Genomic DNA, 16,759 nt, shown 5'->3' with positions numbered 1-16,759 from the left:
ACATATAGAAAAGTAATATGGCAATAATAACAAAAAAAACAATGGAAGTCGATACTTACCCGTTTGTATGGGAATGCCAACTAGCGTCTGACCTCTCGCAAAAACCCACCCTTTGCAATGAACAGTTCGTCGCTCGCCTCACTATCACGGACTCCGTGGCCTAGAAAGACTCCTTGAAGAGGGCCCGGACAGCTGGCCGAAGCCAAAGGATAGGGTACCCTCCACTGGACACGTTTTCCACCAACACCAAACGCTCATTTAAAGAAATATTTGCAGTTTAAGGGAAAGAGAGTTTATTAAAAAGGAAGGAAAGGACTTCAGTCAAGCAAGTAGGCTGAACTCATGTTTTTGCTCGACAAAGCAGGCTAGTCGAAGAGGTTATGCTTCTTGCAGAACTCCGCAAAGTCCTCCTCAGCCCTGCATACCAAGACCTCGGGGGGCAGTTCCACTGGTTCAGCCTCCTTGGCGGCAGCGGCCCGCGCCTGGTATGTGGCCAGCACCAGGCTTTGCGTGCGGTGCTCCAGGGATGCGTAGTGGTCGAAAGCGGCGTCGCTGCTTTCAAAGTTTGGGATGCCACACGACGCGCATCCTCCCCTGGTTCCTGTGAAACAAAATAGGGGGAGTGGGGATTGGGGAAGCTTCAGTTTGGTTAACTGGCGCCAAAGGGACGGTAAAGTGTAAAATAGGGCTCTTAATGTAACAGCAATTGCTAACAGAGAAAGGACAGGCATGAAAGCGGTTACTACTGCCCCACACATCTTTTATGCACTTTTATTTGTGACGTTGCCAATTCTACGGAGTGCATGCTTCTATAAAGAGACCAACTAGGTGCATTGTAAAACATATTTTTCAGGGTACAGGTACGCTAAAAACAAATCACGATTGCGGGGGTAACGGCTGTAAATAGGTTGTATTACTCGGCTAGCAATCTAGAGCGCGAGAACCAAAGACACAATCCACCACGCGCGACGTCACGAGGACGCCGCTGAGGATCCGATCGACACACCGTCAGGTGCGAATGATGCGCTCGGGGGCAAGCCAAGTCGACGAACCACGCTTTATTGCTCGATCAAAATATGGAACACCCACTGGACCGACTGTCCCGAACTTGGGCGGGAGACTGTCTCCATGAGCTCGTTAAAGCCGTACGCGACCGCCGACTCGGTCGGTCCCGTATTGGGGCCTCACCTCGTCTCGGGGTAGAGGAACATGAATTCCTTCGCCCGAACCGCGCGGTTCCAGACCTGGCAGAAAAAGCACTAAAACTGCTAAAACTCTGCGTCACTCGTCGTCTCGTTTGGGAGAGAAGGGTCTCCCGAGGGGAGGAGGATGCCTGCGGAGGAGCAGGCCGCTAGGGGGCCGGCGCGCACCTAATTATCGCCGATATAGGAGCAGGCCGCTAGGGCATGCTAGGGGGCCGGCGCGCACCTAATTATCGCCGATTGGGAAGCGCGCAGTAGCAGAGTATACGAAGCGGTGTGCTAGTTCTCGCATACTCCATGTTGGTGGTATGCGCAATGCCAAGTGGCGCTCAGCAAACCGCTTCATGTTCAGGGGACGTCTTGACCGGCCCTTCTTGCTACCGCCGTTATTTGAGTACTGGCTGATGATCTCAACAAGTTGCAGCCGATGAGATTTTGTGCCTTCTTCTTTCTGCGGGACAAATGAATTCTAGGTCGCCTCATACAATAAGTGCCGGAAGATCTTATACGAGATCTTTCTCTTCCGTTGCACTAAGTAACCAGACAGCATCCGATCTGCTCTCTCACTGTATGATTGCAATCCATGGCAACTTCTGCAGTCTTCATAGTTTTGTCCATTTTCTCACTGAATGGCACTATTTCAGAACTGCGTTCAGAGGAAAAAGACGTTACCAGCTTTTCACTATATGCTTTCGCAGCACAAGCTTGCCCCTTCAAAGGGCGTACATATTTTGCCTTCCTTTTCCTGTTACCTGCAAAACCAGACGGGTAATCTTCGCGAGTCGGTTGTGCACCATAGATATCAGTAGATCATTTTTAAGCAAGGAGTAAATTAGTCTTGGGGATCGGCGTTAAAGTTGTAGTTGGGGCGCAGTGGTTATTACAGCTTTCGTCGCCATTCCGAAAGCTTCTTTTAATTTCCACTGAACAGGTATCTGAGTTTATGCCTTTCCTTATATCTGTTTTTATTGAGTTCCAAATACAGTTGCTACTGTCACTGAATTGTCGCAAATCATTGTACTAATTGCATAATTTCTTTTCTTTACAACGCTTTTACAAATCCACCAAGAATTGTTTGGCTTACCCGAGAATTCAGCTAAGGGGACATTACGAGACTCTACAGGGAAGTTATCAACCAGTGTTCACATGGTATTTGCCACGCGCAAGAAAAACACATAAAGTGGAGCTAAGTGTATGCTAAGTACCAATCTTCTATTTTGAGAACAGCTAAAGAAAGCATTAGAACTTAGCTCCACAATCGCCTAAGAGCAAACAGCTTTTGTCCGTTTGCCCTCTGACGGGCCATCGGCAGCGCACTTCTTTGCAGTTACTGCCTTCCCGTTTGCATACTAACGTCAACCACATCTCCAAAGCGTAAACGTACTACAGAAGAATAGTCATTTCGGCGAGTTAATAGTGGCTGAAAGTTTTGATGGGCAGCGCTAACAACGAATACACAGCGCCGTCCTGTTTATATCCTGTCTCGTGTATTCACATTTGCACTGCTCCATCAACATAGTTCAACAAAGCGTGGTTCAATAATATGGTTTCAACAGTGCCGGATGCCTTCAAAGCATATGCATGGCCCAACTGTCCATGGCATTTGCTTTCAAGACGTGGGTAAACGATATGCCTTAAAGGAGCCATGAAGAGAAAATGCAAGTTGGTTTTATTCGAAAGATTTCGTGTTTTGTAGTGCCCCCAGCGCTTGTCCGGATACAAACGGTGCTTTATTCACTGAGAAATTAAACAATTTAGGTTAAAATTTTGATTTTCCCGCTCAATCGTGCGTTTTCGTGGTCCCAAGTGACATCACGGGAACCGACCGCTCTGCAGCCTAGAGTACCTTCATTCACGCATCCGCCGTACAGGGTAGAGACACGTAACGCTGGCGCCGCCATGTTCGGTTGCTCGCTCGCCGCCGAAGCAAGTCATTGTGTCAAAACCGCGCTAAAATTATCGCCGCAACGCGGTTTACTGAAGAAGTTTGAATCATGTTGTCTGTTTCGCGTTGCTAGGTCTCGTGGGAAACGAAAAGAATAACGCGTTGAGCCCGTTGGCCCAATTGCAGCGGCACGGGACCGTTCAAAGGTTGTCTCCACCCTGTAGCGGTGTTGGTTTGTTCTCGCGTTTCTTTACGTTCCGTAACCTAGATGGCGCCACCATACCGTGGCAAGCGTTTGGTTTATTTTTGCCCGCATTTAAACCTGGCTTGTTTTTGTTCTTGGAGAAAATATTCGTTCCCTGAAACAGTGCTCGCTCGACAAATGTGGTCGCGTAAGACACCGTTGCTTGCGTCAGTCGGCCAGTGTCGTCTGAGACAACCCCAAGCCCCGTAGTGCTGTGCAGCTAAACCAAGCATGCTGTGCGCAGTACGAACAGCAGTACGCATCAGTACTTCTATGTTTACATGTGCTTTCGTAACTTCCACTGTTTGTCCCCTCATTCCTATTGCTTTGTAAAGAATGTGCCCTAAATTTAAGCGCAAATCGCTCGTTCGTCTAGTTTGTGAGCTCTACCTAATTTGCGTCTGCTTCTGCCAGCCTCCGCCAATCGCAGAGCTTAGCCCATGTGACATCACAGGTTCTGTTGCGGGAAATGAGCTGGTGGGTCGCATGACCATTCCCGTTTTTCCTAATTATGTAGCTTATTTGAGCGAAGTTTACGTTAAAAGTGGTGTCAGTATGATTCTAACGAGACAATCTTTTGAATGAACCAAACTTGTGTTTTCTCTTCATGGCTCCTTTAAAGGCCAACTGCACTCAAAATTTCAACCTCTGGAAAACGTAATTTCCGTATAGTCTGCCTAAAAAAGACTGAAAGATACAAAATATAGCAGCTGAAATACGCGCATCCGCGGTGCAAACGATCATCAAAAGTCGGAGATTTTAAAAGCGAAATTGAGGAGACCGAGGCCATTACGGTCCGGCTGAAGTGTCGCTCCAGCCGGCCCAGCCGGCGAGCGAGCGGCGGCACGCGGCCGGCCGGCCGGGGCAAACCTGCCCGCTACGCTTCGCCCTCGACGCCATCTTAGGAAAAGCGCGCCAAGCGGAGCTAGACCGGTTCTCCTGGCTGGCTGTAGTTTTGTAGTTTTTGAAAAGCGCAGGGCCGGCCGCAATGTCACTTCCGCTTCATGGTTATCTGCGCGTTCCGCCAGAAGGTGCACCACCGCCTAGCTGCGACAGGGCTATTTTGAACGTTTATAACTAATTAACAACGCATTTCATGAGGCTACCAGTCGTGTCTCAGTTGGTTTGGTGGTACGTACTGCACGTTCAAAGTAAATTAGGCCGAGGTGAAATTTGAGTGCAGTTACATGGTTGAAGACAGTGTCGCCTATGCACGTTCCGTCCGCTTCAACGCGCACTGTTGTGCCATGTGGACGACCGCGACCACGTGGACGGCCACGGGGTTGCAGTTTGCCCAGCGTCATACTTACCGCCCTCAGAGGCGGCCGTCTGCCCGGTGGACGTTGATGGCTGGGCATCCCCTGCGGCCAGCGCCTGCTTTGTCTCCAACGCCCGCTTGGCATGCCCCGACGCCCGCTTGGCATGCCCCGCGCTGGCCATGTGTTCTCGGTACGGGGCAAGCCCACTGAAGACCATGTGACATGGCTCGCACTTGGGCAGCTCGCCGAGCGGGCAAACGTCCCTCATCTGCTGCTTCTTCAGGTGCTTTGGTGACGCTATGTGCTGTTCATATGACACAGCTCCGGAGAAACTTTTGTCGCATACTCCGCAGTAAAATAGCCCTGCATTCATCATGGTTGCAATCCTGCAAGGCCATTAAGAAATGTTTTGGTTGAAAATGTAGCGCAAGGCTGATTGATTCAAAGGGACCGTAAAGACAGCACACAAGGCTACTTCTGTTAAGGCTGCTAAACAAAAAAAAACCAACAAATTTCTCAAGTTTAACGCAAACTGCGTTTTATTGCGCTAGATAATTAGGGAGCAAGGCGATATTCGTTCCAGCACGACACCATCTAAATCAAAATAACTGTAAAAACTCGGGTCCCCCTTTTTTCGCTTAACAGTTAAGTGGGCCCAAGTTTTACTATTCTAGGCAAATATAAAAGCCTGAGGGGGATCTTTATCATCTTAGGCAACAATATGACTATCACCATGCCAATACACAGGGGATACGATAAGGCTTTACCAGATCCCGCAGCCGTAGCCGGTTTCCATTGTCTGCTGCACTGTGCCCATATATAGTTGGCATACTTACTAGTTTTTGTCTACTCCCCTGTACCCAATTATGCGACAAGAACATTACCCTGCAGGTGTATTTAGCTGAGTCTGAAAGCTGTCCTACTAAGGCGAGACAGATGTCATGACGACATTGTAGTTATTCTTTCACCTATACACTTGATATTGACATACGCAGAGTATTTTGCAATCCTGGGCTCAGCTTTTGCCTATGTGCAACATGTTTGAAGTTCTGTAACCTGCGATGACATTGCGTTACAGACGCTTCTTTTATGGTCAACTTACTAACTTCGTAAGTACTTTATATCCTACTGTACTCTAGAAGGACCAGGGAGTGCAACGATACCATACCGGTAATTTTAGCTTTGATACTGCAAAGCTAAAACCCTATCAAATATCAGTTTTGTAAATACTAGTATTTTCGGGGGAAAAACTGCACGAAATTATGTACTAGCAAATACAGATTATATTATATTATTCTTTTATTGCACTTCATAATCTTTCGAATGCAGCAAAAATTATGCAGGTTCGACAAGTATACATCCAACGATATTGTGGTCGACAGTTGACGTACCCCGACGGAGAAAAATTGGTTTAGAAAAGAGAAGGTAAAAAGTTTAGAAGCATATGTGCAACAGTGGCTTAGAGGACTTCAGAGTGCAACAGCTTTGCAAATTTACTTTGCGGTAATATTTTGCACCTACATTCTTTGGAACTCGATAAATGCATGGAATTAAAATGTATATTAAAAATTTAACTTCAATTATATCATTATTTTTTGTTCTCGAGACCAGCGTCGTCCCCCTCTATATAAAGATTTCTGAACTGTACAATTTTTGCGCTTAAAGCATGTTGCATGTTGTCTTGGCAGCTTAATTAAGGACACAGCATACACACAGATTGTATTAAGGCAGCATAACAGAAGGTGTATGCAGCAACGGAAGCTGTCGACACAGACTGTAAAATAGATTCATATGCTATGTTATTCCAATTAGCGTACCCTATAGCGCTACTTAATGTGCGTACACCTATTTTTCACTTCATGCGATAAGTGCATAATAAACATGTTCCCATTTGAATTCTACCTAACTTAAATGTCTACAAGTACCTGCGCAAACAGTTTTTGAAGCAGCAAAATTATTCCATGTTAATGTATCTTGATTGATTGACGGGGTTTAACGCGCCGACGCAACGCAGGCGATGAGGCGCGCCGTAGTGGAGGGCTCCGGATTAATTTTGACCACCTGGGGATCTTTAACGTGCGCCGAAATCTCGTACACACGGGCGTTTTTGCTTTTCGCCTCCATCAGATGTTAATGTATCTTCGTAACAACAATGCTCCCACAGAAATGCTACCTACGCCATTTTTTGTACTTTTTCAGTGATTTTGTCCGAAGGTTTCGGCTCGAAAAGAACTACAAAATGACTACAGCTAAATAAAATTAGCTACAGCAATTTGTGAGAACCGCTTCGACTGGGATAAATTTTTATTTTACTCTCTATCGGCTACTTCTGCATTGTACTATGCATGCAATCCCATAGGCATTGAGAGGAATCAACGAAATAAGAATTTTTTTTTTACCAACGTGCAGCAACGTAAAAAGACAAAAATATTCTGAACACACGTATCTGACACGCAAAGCAAGCCTGTTGCTCCGAGCAAATACTCTGTGCGAAGGCCTTCGTCTTAAAAAACAATAGAACGGGTGTGACAGCAGTGTCATATCGAAGCACCACCCCACTTCAAACCTATCTGTTCCTGTCTCGGTCGCAAGATGAAAAATTGGCCGCGTATCTGCTCCTTTCGTTGCAAATGTCAACGAAAGACGAGAGTCTCCCGTCGACATTTGCCAAGTAAATTCCTCCCTTCGCTTTACCGCTCACCTTTCATGCTGTTCTTCTCCCGTCGCACTCCTCCCAAGGTAAACACGCTAGAGGTTTGCTCAAGTCAATTTAAATTTACCGCGTTCCACTGCTCTAGGCCGAGTGCTTCAATGCCAGCGCTGCCGTACGGAGGAGGCGCGAGTGAATCGAGGCACCTCACTAGAACGTTTATAGAACCGCGTTTCCCTACTCCACGTGCGTTCTAAGCGGAACGTGGAACCTATCTAGTGGAACCTTTCGTAACTGTCGCCGTTTGATTTCTTAAAATGCCGCTAGAAGCTATAGTGGAGCGGGCGACAGCAGGTGACGGAGTGAATTGTTTTTATGCAGTGGATGCAGTATTTCATTTGATCGCAAAAAACAAACATCGATGAATTTGTTATATCGGAACGTTTTCTCCTCATATTTGCGTAATGTTTTGTTCTTGTTCAACAATGTTGACAAGCATGAACATTGCCACCGGACTTAGATGTTTAGATTTGGCTGTGGGTGTACAAACATATCGTGCAGCTTCCGTTCTACTTTGGCCGGGTGGCTGAATCTGGTTACAGACAGCCAGACAGACAGACAGACAGGCAGGCCAAACTTTTCGCGTTCAAGTAGCTCAAGAAAGACTATCGTATTTAAAAGTGCAATGAATGGCCTTATGGTGAGTCATGACCTATTTCAAGGCCAAAACTCACTCCAGAGATAGATATAGCGCCTTTTGTACCGAAGGTATCGTAGTACGACGCTGTCAAAAATGAAATTTCAGCGTCGTACTCATGAAAATGAGTACGACGCTGTCAAAAAGCTCGTGGTAGCATTGAAAAAAATATTCGTCCCTTTCATAAACAAACAGGTAACACACGCGGAGCTTGATAGTAAACATGCAATGCACACCGACAACTGAGGCCTTTGTCGTTTGTTGGCCTCCACTTCTGCCAGACGAACTTCGACGTTCGCACAACGCTCACGATTAAGATCCCGATCACGCTCACGAGCGCATGCCCGCATAACCACCTGCTCTTCGGCCGCGCGAATCACCCGTGGCCTACCCATAGGCCTCCGAACGATAATTCAGGTCATGTCATCATCAGAGCTCCTTAAGGTTGGCTTTACTGTATGGCATTTAGCATACAGCTCTTCGGCCGAAAGAAGCTCGAGGTCGCGGGTTCGATTCCCGGCCGCGGCGCCCGCTTTTCTGATGGAGGCGAAAAGCGACAACGCGCGTGTGTAGGAGATTTCGGAGCGCGTTAAATATCCCCAGGTGGTCAAAATAAATCCGGAGCCCTCCACTACGGCGCGCCTCATCGCGTGCGCGGCGTCGGCGAGTTAAACCCCACAATCAATCAATCAATCAATCAATCAATCAATCAATCAATCAATCAATCAATCAATCAATCAATCAATCTTCAACCGAAATAATCAACCGTGGCCTCAGAGCTCCTTAAGAGTTCCTTAAGTCATCAGAGCTCCTTAAGTCGGGCTTTACTGTATGGCGTTTCGATCAAATATCGCACGTTCAAGTTTGTTATTTGAAATTTCGCTCGGAAAGCTAAGCCGCATAGGTGACCCTTATAGCGCATTGCATGGCTTCACCTCGCGGTACATTAGCAACGCTAAGCCAGCGTGCTGGCGTGTCTCTTGTTTGGTCAAAATGCCAGTGTCAGGAGCCTGAACTGTAATCAAGGCTACTACAAGCCGGAAAAAAACTTCCGCTGTTCAGGTAGGGCGGTGTTCGCAGGCTTGAGCCACGACCACGCTCTTAGCTAAAGTATGCCATGTAAGAGCGTGCCGCCATGAAGTCGGACGAGCTAAACGCGTTTTCTATTTCTGCCTGGTGCAACAAACAATGCCAAGGCACCCTGGGGCAAAGGAGCAATATGGTATCCCCACAGAAGTAGCGTAATTCTAAAAAAAACGCTGCACAATCATGCTTCAGCGTTTGCACTTGCCTTTCGAAGAACGAATCCGCCGACGCGGCGCAGGTTCGAACGATTCCACTGCCGTCACAGCGCTGCCCTGAAAGACAAAGACGCGGAGCACGTGGAGCGCGTGAAGTGCTGAACGCACGACCCCTGGACGTGGTGTTGTTTGGTTGGTTGGCGCCGGCGCGTGCTGGAGGCACTCTCGCGACGGCTTCTTCTTCGGTTAGAAAGATCATGGTTGTGTAAGGTAAGGGCCATAGAGTTTCTTAGTAAGTATATATTTGTAAGAAACTCTATGGTAAGGGCAACTTAACTCTAAGGGCTAATAATCTACGTGAGTATTAACGTAAGGTGCGGGGCTAGAAATAGGGGAAGACCCGATGGAGGTGCGAAATACGAAACTCGGGGGAGGTACGAAATGCGAAAACGCGGGAAAAAGAATGGGCTCGGGCTGCGCAGGACAGGGGCAGCTGGAGGTCTATGATGATGATGACGTTCTTCGGTAAATGGCCATGGGGGAAAGAAAGCTTAGGAGAGGAAAGCCATCTGGTCATGCATCCGGTGCGTTGCTTTCACGCTCGGCCAGGTCACCACTGGCATCGGCGTCGTAGCTACAGGCTGGGCCACCGAGGGTCAATGACCAGCGTCCAATGGTTGACAGGCGCATATGGAGCAGGCGCCAGGAAACGCTTGATGTGTGACACTTTCGCCGCATGCGAAACACGCTTCATACTTTTGATATCAGATTTCTTATAATTCCTCTGAAAAAAATGTTTCCCAGCAACGCATTTGCGTAGAGCAGTGAAGCCAACTGTAAAGGGGCTTGGTGTACAGCGTTTTATGAGGACTTATGTGGTCTTAAGGAGGTATATTTAATACCCGTCCTTGGGCCATCATACGCTGATACCAGACTTCTGATATTTCTCCTGAAAAAAAAAAGACCTCCCAGTAGAAGTGAAGCCAACTTTAAATAACTGGCTCTGTAGTATACGTGGGCCTTTGTGGATATATGTATTATTTCCACACGCTTTGGCACAGCATTCCATTTTATTGAGACCGGGGAGTGCCAGCGACCGCCGGGACAGCGCCGTGTCATGCGATCACCTTCGAGAAGATTCTACTCCGGGGGTAGCACGCGCAAGTGTGCCGAGTGCCGACCAGCGCAGGGCACGCGGAAGCACGTGAGGGGACTGGACGGACATCGCGTTCGCACCGCGGCGCAGTGTTCTCTCGACGCCGGCACCCTGTTCGCGTCTCTTCAGTTCTTTGGGAACGAGTTCGTCTAATTAGAACGTTTTTGCCTGGTTTTACTTTAACCATCTGTCGCCTCGTCAGTCGTGACATTATACAGTCCTGGTTCTTATACCATATTGCGCTTGAAAAAAAATGTTTCCCCAGCAACGCGTTCGTGTATAGTGGTGAAGCTGACTTCGAAGGGGCTCGGTATATGGGCCTCGTGCACGGCAGTTTCAGGTAAACACGTGGGGCCACCTGGTAGCGGCGGCGGCGTTTTTTCCAAAGAAAAAAATAAAAATATGCAACAGTTCGCTACAACGCCAACCGGGAAATAAGTACACAAGACATCACCGCGTGTTGTTACGTTCACAGTTGTTATTTCAGTATACATATTCCCCCTTACGAGTTGTGCGGGCATGCATGCGAGAACATTTTAGAAAGCGCCACTTTTCTAATACAAGCTGACGACAGTACACGGATCAGCTGCTTGCGACGCCGACGTGCACAATGCACATAGTACCCGAGAAGAAATGAACAAAAAAAAAACAGAATCATAGATGCATTTGCGTATCTGCACGCTACTTGGCGTCATCCAAAAAAACGGAGCGAGGGTTTATTTTTTGTGGCTCCCCATATAGACTTCTGGTGTCAGTAGAAGTGTGCACGCATCAGAAAACACGTGGAGTATCCAACGTATATGCATGCTCCCATTGCACGTATAGTCATGGCGGCAAAAAATAGATCGCCTTAAAACGAAAACACAAGGAACGTAAATTTTTACGCTACACAGCGACACAACAATAAACAGATGGACACACATCAGCCACAATTCGGAGACTCGTATTTACAGGTTGATTTACAGGTCGTATTTACAGGTCGTATTTACAGGTTGGATGAAAATTTGTTCGTGATAACGCAATGCATTGAAATTGTGAAAGCACAGAATAGACCACTATGGATTACGTTTTTGGACATTAAAGGGGCATATGACAACGTAAAGAGAGAACGGCTGTGGAGAATGCTGAAACTCCAGGGATTAGATGACGAGTTAGTACAGTTCCTTATAGCAATCTATAAAGACAATGAGGGCACTTTACTTGGGAAGGACAGAAATGCGCCCAGCAGGTCAACATCCATTGGGGACTGAAACAGGGATGCCCTTTGAGCCGAATACTGTTCATGCTTTACATGGCAGGGTTAGAAAAGAAACTGGAAGAAAGTCAAGTAGGGTTTAGCCTAACCCATATGCTGCAAGGCGAAGTGGTACAACAGCATATTCCGGGAATGTTATACGCAGACGACATTGTTCTTTTAGCTGATAACCAAACCGATATGCAGCAGCTAATAAATATTAGCGGCCAGGAAGCCACCGACCTCGGGTAAATTTCAGTGCAGAAAAATCAGGAATAATGGTTTTCAATGACGCTACCACCGACGTAGTGTCTATCCAGCAAGGCGAATTACCTAGAGTGAAGGAATATAAATATTTGGGAGTGTGGATAAACGAAGGGGATAACTAATTAAGTACTCACGAGGAGCAACTTAAGGTTAAGGGAAAGCGAAACGCAACTATAATGAAGCATAGAGCTCTGTGGGGGTATAACAAATATGAAGTAGTAAGAGGAATGTGGAAAGGAGTAATGGTTCCGGGTCTCACGTTTGCGAATGCTGTACTCTGCTTAAAATCAGACGTTCTATCAGGCCTTGAAGTAAACCAGAGAACGGTAGGACGTTTGGCCTTACGCGCGCATGGAAAAACAACTAACGAAGCAGTTCAGGGAGATATGGGCTGGGCGTCGTTTGAAGTTAGAGAAGCTCAGAGTAAAATATGCTTTGAGATGAGGTTGAGGGCAATGGATCAACGAAGGTGGGCAGCTAAGGTATTTAGGTACCTATACTTGAAAAGCGTGGACACGCAGTGGTTAAGAAAGACTAGAAGGCTAACGATGAAATACGGAAAGTACAGTGGGGAATCCAAAACAGCCAAGGTAACCAAAAAAGAGGCAAGGCAGATTGAAACGAATAAATGGAGGGAAAAAATGGAAGCTAAAACGTCGTTAGAGATGTACAGGGCTGAGAAGATGAACATCAGAAAGGAAAATTTCTACGATAATTCCCAGGGCAGTGCTTTGCTTTTTGAGGCTAGAGCAGGTTGCCTGCGAACTAAGAGTTTTGTGGGGAAGTATTCAAAAAATGATGGGGTATGCGTGGTCTGCGGAAAAGAAACAGAAACTATGCGGCACATCGTGTTAGAATGTGAGGGTATCCATCCAAATCTACATGAAGGGAATATTGGGCTTTCAGAAGCCCTAGGATTTAAGGGTATCACAGAGGCAGTTAACTTCAAGGCTGTCGAGGGGACGAAAAGAAGATTAGAATGCTGGTGGACGAAAAGCAGAGAGGGGAATATTGCCTAGGACAGTTACCACCTGTAACAGGAAAAAAAAAGTATTTTGTGCCTAATAAGCTTTTTGTGCCTGCCCTAAGCAGCGCTAGTATTGAACCAAAAGTGTAAAACGTAGGTATATTAGTCCTTTTTGGTCAGATGACATTTCATCACCCGGATACAAAGGGGAAACCAATAGAAATCATCATCATCATCATCATCATCATCATCATCATCAAGCGTTTGGTTTGTTTTTGCCCGTATTTAAACCTGGTTTGTTTTTGTTCTGAGAGAAAATATTCGTTCCATGAAACAGTGCTCGCTCGACAAATGTGGTCGCGTAAGACACCGTTGCTTGCGTCAGTCGGCCAGTGTCGTCTGAGACAACCCCAAGCCCCGTAGTGCTGTGCAGCTAAACCAACCATGCTGTGCGCAGTACGAACAGCAGTACGCATCAGTACTTCTATGTTTACATGTGCTTTCGTAACTTCCACTGTTTGTCCCCTCATTCTTATTGCTTTGTAAAGAATGTGCCCTAAATTTAAGCGCAAAGCGCTCGTTCGGCTAGTTTGTAAGCTCTACCTAATTTGCGTCTGCTTCTGCCGGCCTCCGCCAATCGCAGAGCTGGATCGAATGACATCATAGGTTCTGTTGCGGGAAATGGGCTGGTGGGTCGCATGGCCATACCCTTTTTTCCTAATTATGTAGCTTATTTGAGCGAAGTTTACGTTAAAACTGGTGTCAGTATGATTCTAACGAGGCAATCTTTTGAATGAACCAAACTTGTGTTTTCTCTTCATGGCTCCTTTAAAAACGGTACTGTGCATTTGTATGAGTAACATATTCTAGCAAAAATCAGTTGGATTGCTGAACCGGTGAAAGATTTATTTGAAAATCATTAGGAACACCGTTTTAGTTCCTGAATGCGGAATCACCTCGCTGGTGTAGGTTAGGGCGAAATCCAAAAACTACTTTTTAGGTATTCTAAGGGATACTAATGCCAGCAAAAAGCGCTTCGATGTGTGAATGGGTGACCGAGAAAATCACGAATTCGCGAAACCACAATTTCGCCCTTTTCTTCGGTTAGGAGGGCAATTTCTGAAAAACCCGCCTTAGTGAGCACCTACTCAATGACGCAAATAACCTCGTGAAATTTCAAGTCTCTAGGTCTAACAGTTTTGGCTGGGCGTTGATGAGTCAGTCAGTCAGTCAGTCAGTCAGTCAGTCAGTCAGTCGAGCCCTTCTTTTTATGGGTACAGATTTATTTATTTATTTATTTATTTATTTATTTATTTATTTAGTATTTATGAGAGAGAGAGAGAGAGAGAGAGAGAGAGAGAGAGAACGCCAAGGAAAGCACAGGAAAATATTTTGTTTTTAACAGCGGAGCTGTTTAAGCTTGAGTTGCATCCGTGCCTGGCGTCGCTCAAAACTCTACGCAGCAAAGTAGAGAGGGGGAAATGTTAGGCCAAGTTCTATGAGGGAAAGCGACGGGTGTGGGGAGTTTGGTGTGTGGGGAGTGCGCGTCGGGTGTGGGCTCCGTTTAGCGATGACGTAAGCTCTGACATAAGCTGTGACGTTATCTTAGCTGAGAGAGACGACGTGCGCTTAGCGGCGTCAGTGTCCGATCTACCGATAAGATGAGCAGGCCTAAGAAAAGCCAAGTTAAAGCTGGGGAAGACCACCAGCTCCGCTGTTTCCGCACTCTTCGTATCTCAATTGCGAAGGTTGCCGAACTTTTTAAAATTAATGTTACGATTAGTGGAGTCGATCTTCTTTTATCAAGTTTTTTTTATTTTTTGGGAAAGCGGAAAAAATTGACCGCGTTTCTGCTCACTCCGCAGAAAATGTCGTCGAAGGGCGACAGTCTTCTGCCGCCCCCGCCACGTAAATGCCTCTTTTCTCTTTCCGCCCACAACTAACGCTCTTCCTCTCCCGTTTCGTTCCTCCCACGATAAATACAGTGGAGGCTTGCTCAAGTCAATTCAATTTTGCCACTTTTCAGTGCTCGTGCGCCATCTGCGGGAACCTTTTGGCACTGTTGAACTTAGAACACTGCCACAAGGTGGCACCGCGAAAGAGATGGCGCATGCCGTCACCCCGATTCGATGGGGATGCCTTTAATAGTAATCATCATCGTCGTCGTCGTTATCATCATCATCATATGTTGAGGTCAAAACACTTTTTCCAAGGCACATTTTTTATTTCCTGTCGCAGAAAATCAGGCAGTCATGTATTTTTAATTAAAAGAATAATGCAATGTCACTTATGTGTTGATGTCTTGCCTCAATATGCCTGATTTTTTTCATTTTGTTCAACAATGTTGGCAAAGTGTGAACATTGCTTTCATATTTAGTATCACCTTTCATAGTTTCATATCACCCGCCTTCCGATTACATGTCGTATGCCTTATAAATTTGGCGATCTGGGTGACTAAGCTCTCCGCCATGGCTTAGTACACTGTATCTTGCGCTTGAGCGTGGTAACCAGCGCCACTATAACTACTCGGGGTGAATGAGACCTTTTTAACCCCCGGACCCACTAACTCGCACGAACGCGCGCGCGTGCAACACCCAGCGCCCGAAATCGCAATACCATGACTCATGCAAAGTAAAATTTCAGCATGTGCACGCTTGCCTATCGTTTGGCCTTTATTGCGAGAAAAAAATCAAGCCAAGTCCGAAATAGGCGTGTAACTTCCATTAGAGCGATGCCTCTTACGCGTGCAACACACACATCTTTTCGTCTTATCCATGTAAAGCAAGTCTTCTTTGGCGCTAAGGACGACGCCTGTGGCCGGCACTAGTCGCAGTAAACGAGCTTCGTTCCCTTTCCCTTTCCATTGACCTCCTGCAGGAGGCCCGACGGCAGCACCCCACCCGCCGCGGTGACTCAGTGACTCAGTGGCTAAGGCGTTGTGCTGCTGAGCACGAGGACGCGGGTTCGATTCCCGGCCATGGCGGCCGCTTTTCTGATGGAGGCGAAAGGCAAAAGCGCCCGTGTGTACGAGATTTCGGCGCACGTTAAAGATCCCCAGGTGGTCAAAGTTAATCCGGAGCCCTCCACTACGGCGCACCTCATCGCCTGCGTTGAGCCGGCGCGTTAAACCTACAATCAATCAATTCGAGTGCAGCACCCCGGCGTTGGTGCTGAGGAAGGCGGCGCCCGTTGCCTCGACCCCGGTTGTAGAAGTCCGTCTCCTGGAAGCCCGCTTCCTCCCGGACATCCTCGCGTTGCCTGAAGCCACCGGACTCGCGGAACTGGCCACCCGCTGGCTGAGGGGCGACACCGCCGACGAGGCTGCCTTCATCGATCGATCGGCAGGATGCCGCCCTTCTTGCCCAGGCTGTTACCATGGCCCTGACCACGACCGTGAACTTGGCCTCTTCCGCGGCCCAGGCCCTTGCCTTGACCTTGGGCATCTACAAAGAAATTCGTTCACTTTTTGCCGCCATTTTTCAACGCTTCCTGGTAGGGCCGCGCGAATTACCGACGTAAACGGTGTGTGACGTCTTTGGCGTGTATACATCACGAGAGCCGACACCAAGGCGTCCTTCAGCTACGCATCTTCATGTGTATATATGTAACGCGGTCATGTGTACTGTCGCATATGCCATTTGCTACTACAATCAGTTTTCTAACCAATGTTAGGCTATGAGGGAAAAATACACAAGGCAAGACCATGTGTCCCATGAAACGCAAGTCGTTTTGAAGGCGTGTAGAAACAGTTTGAAACAACTTGAAACGGCTACTTCTACGAGAAGTCTTGTAAATGTATATTAGCAGTAGTGTCAAGTAGTTCGTGTTTCGATGAGAACAACATACCGTATAAACCGGAATATAGGTCGAGTTTTTTTCCAAAAAAATCCGCACAAAAGTCACCCCTCGTCTTATATAGCGGTCATTGGCAGAATGTAAATTGTTGTCTGGCAACAA

The 16,759-nt window shown here is 47.1% G+C and overlaps 1 protein-coding gene across 1 annotated transcript; it reads right to left on the bottom strand.

Annotated features, from left to right (window-relative positions):
* Positions 1-352: 352 nt before the first annotated feature.
* Positions 353-16,245, bottom strand: LOC144137681 (uncharacterized). Its single transcript, XM_077669624.1, has 4 exons — positions 15,996-16,245; positions 9,229-9,295; positions 4,642-4,976; positions 353-601 (listed from the first exon to the last, which is right to left on the bottom strand). Exons 1-4 carry the CDS (start codon positions 16,243-16,245, stop codon positions 366-368), a joined length of 888 nt encoding a protein of 295 aa, XP_077525750.1. The 3' UTR covers positions 353-365.
* Between the last annotated feature and the right edge of the window lie 514 nt (positions 16,246-16,759).

This window comes from Haemaphysalis longicornis, unplaced genomic scaffold (genome assembly GCF_048455015.1).
Source record: "Haemaphysalis longicornis isolate Haplotype H1 unplaced genomic scaffold, Haemaphysalis longicornis Haplotype H1 scaffold_438, whole genome shotgun sequence".
Classification (NCBI taxonomy): domain Eukaryota; kingdom Metazoa; phylum Arthropoda; class Arachnida; order Ixodida; family Ixodidae; genus Haemaphysalis; species Haemaphysalis longicornis.
Note: the sequence above shows the minus strand (reverse complement) of the source record. Positions and strands in the feature narration are given on the sequence as shown.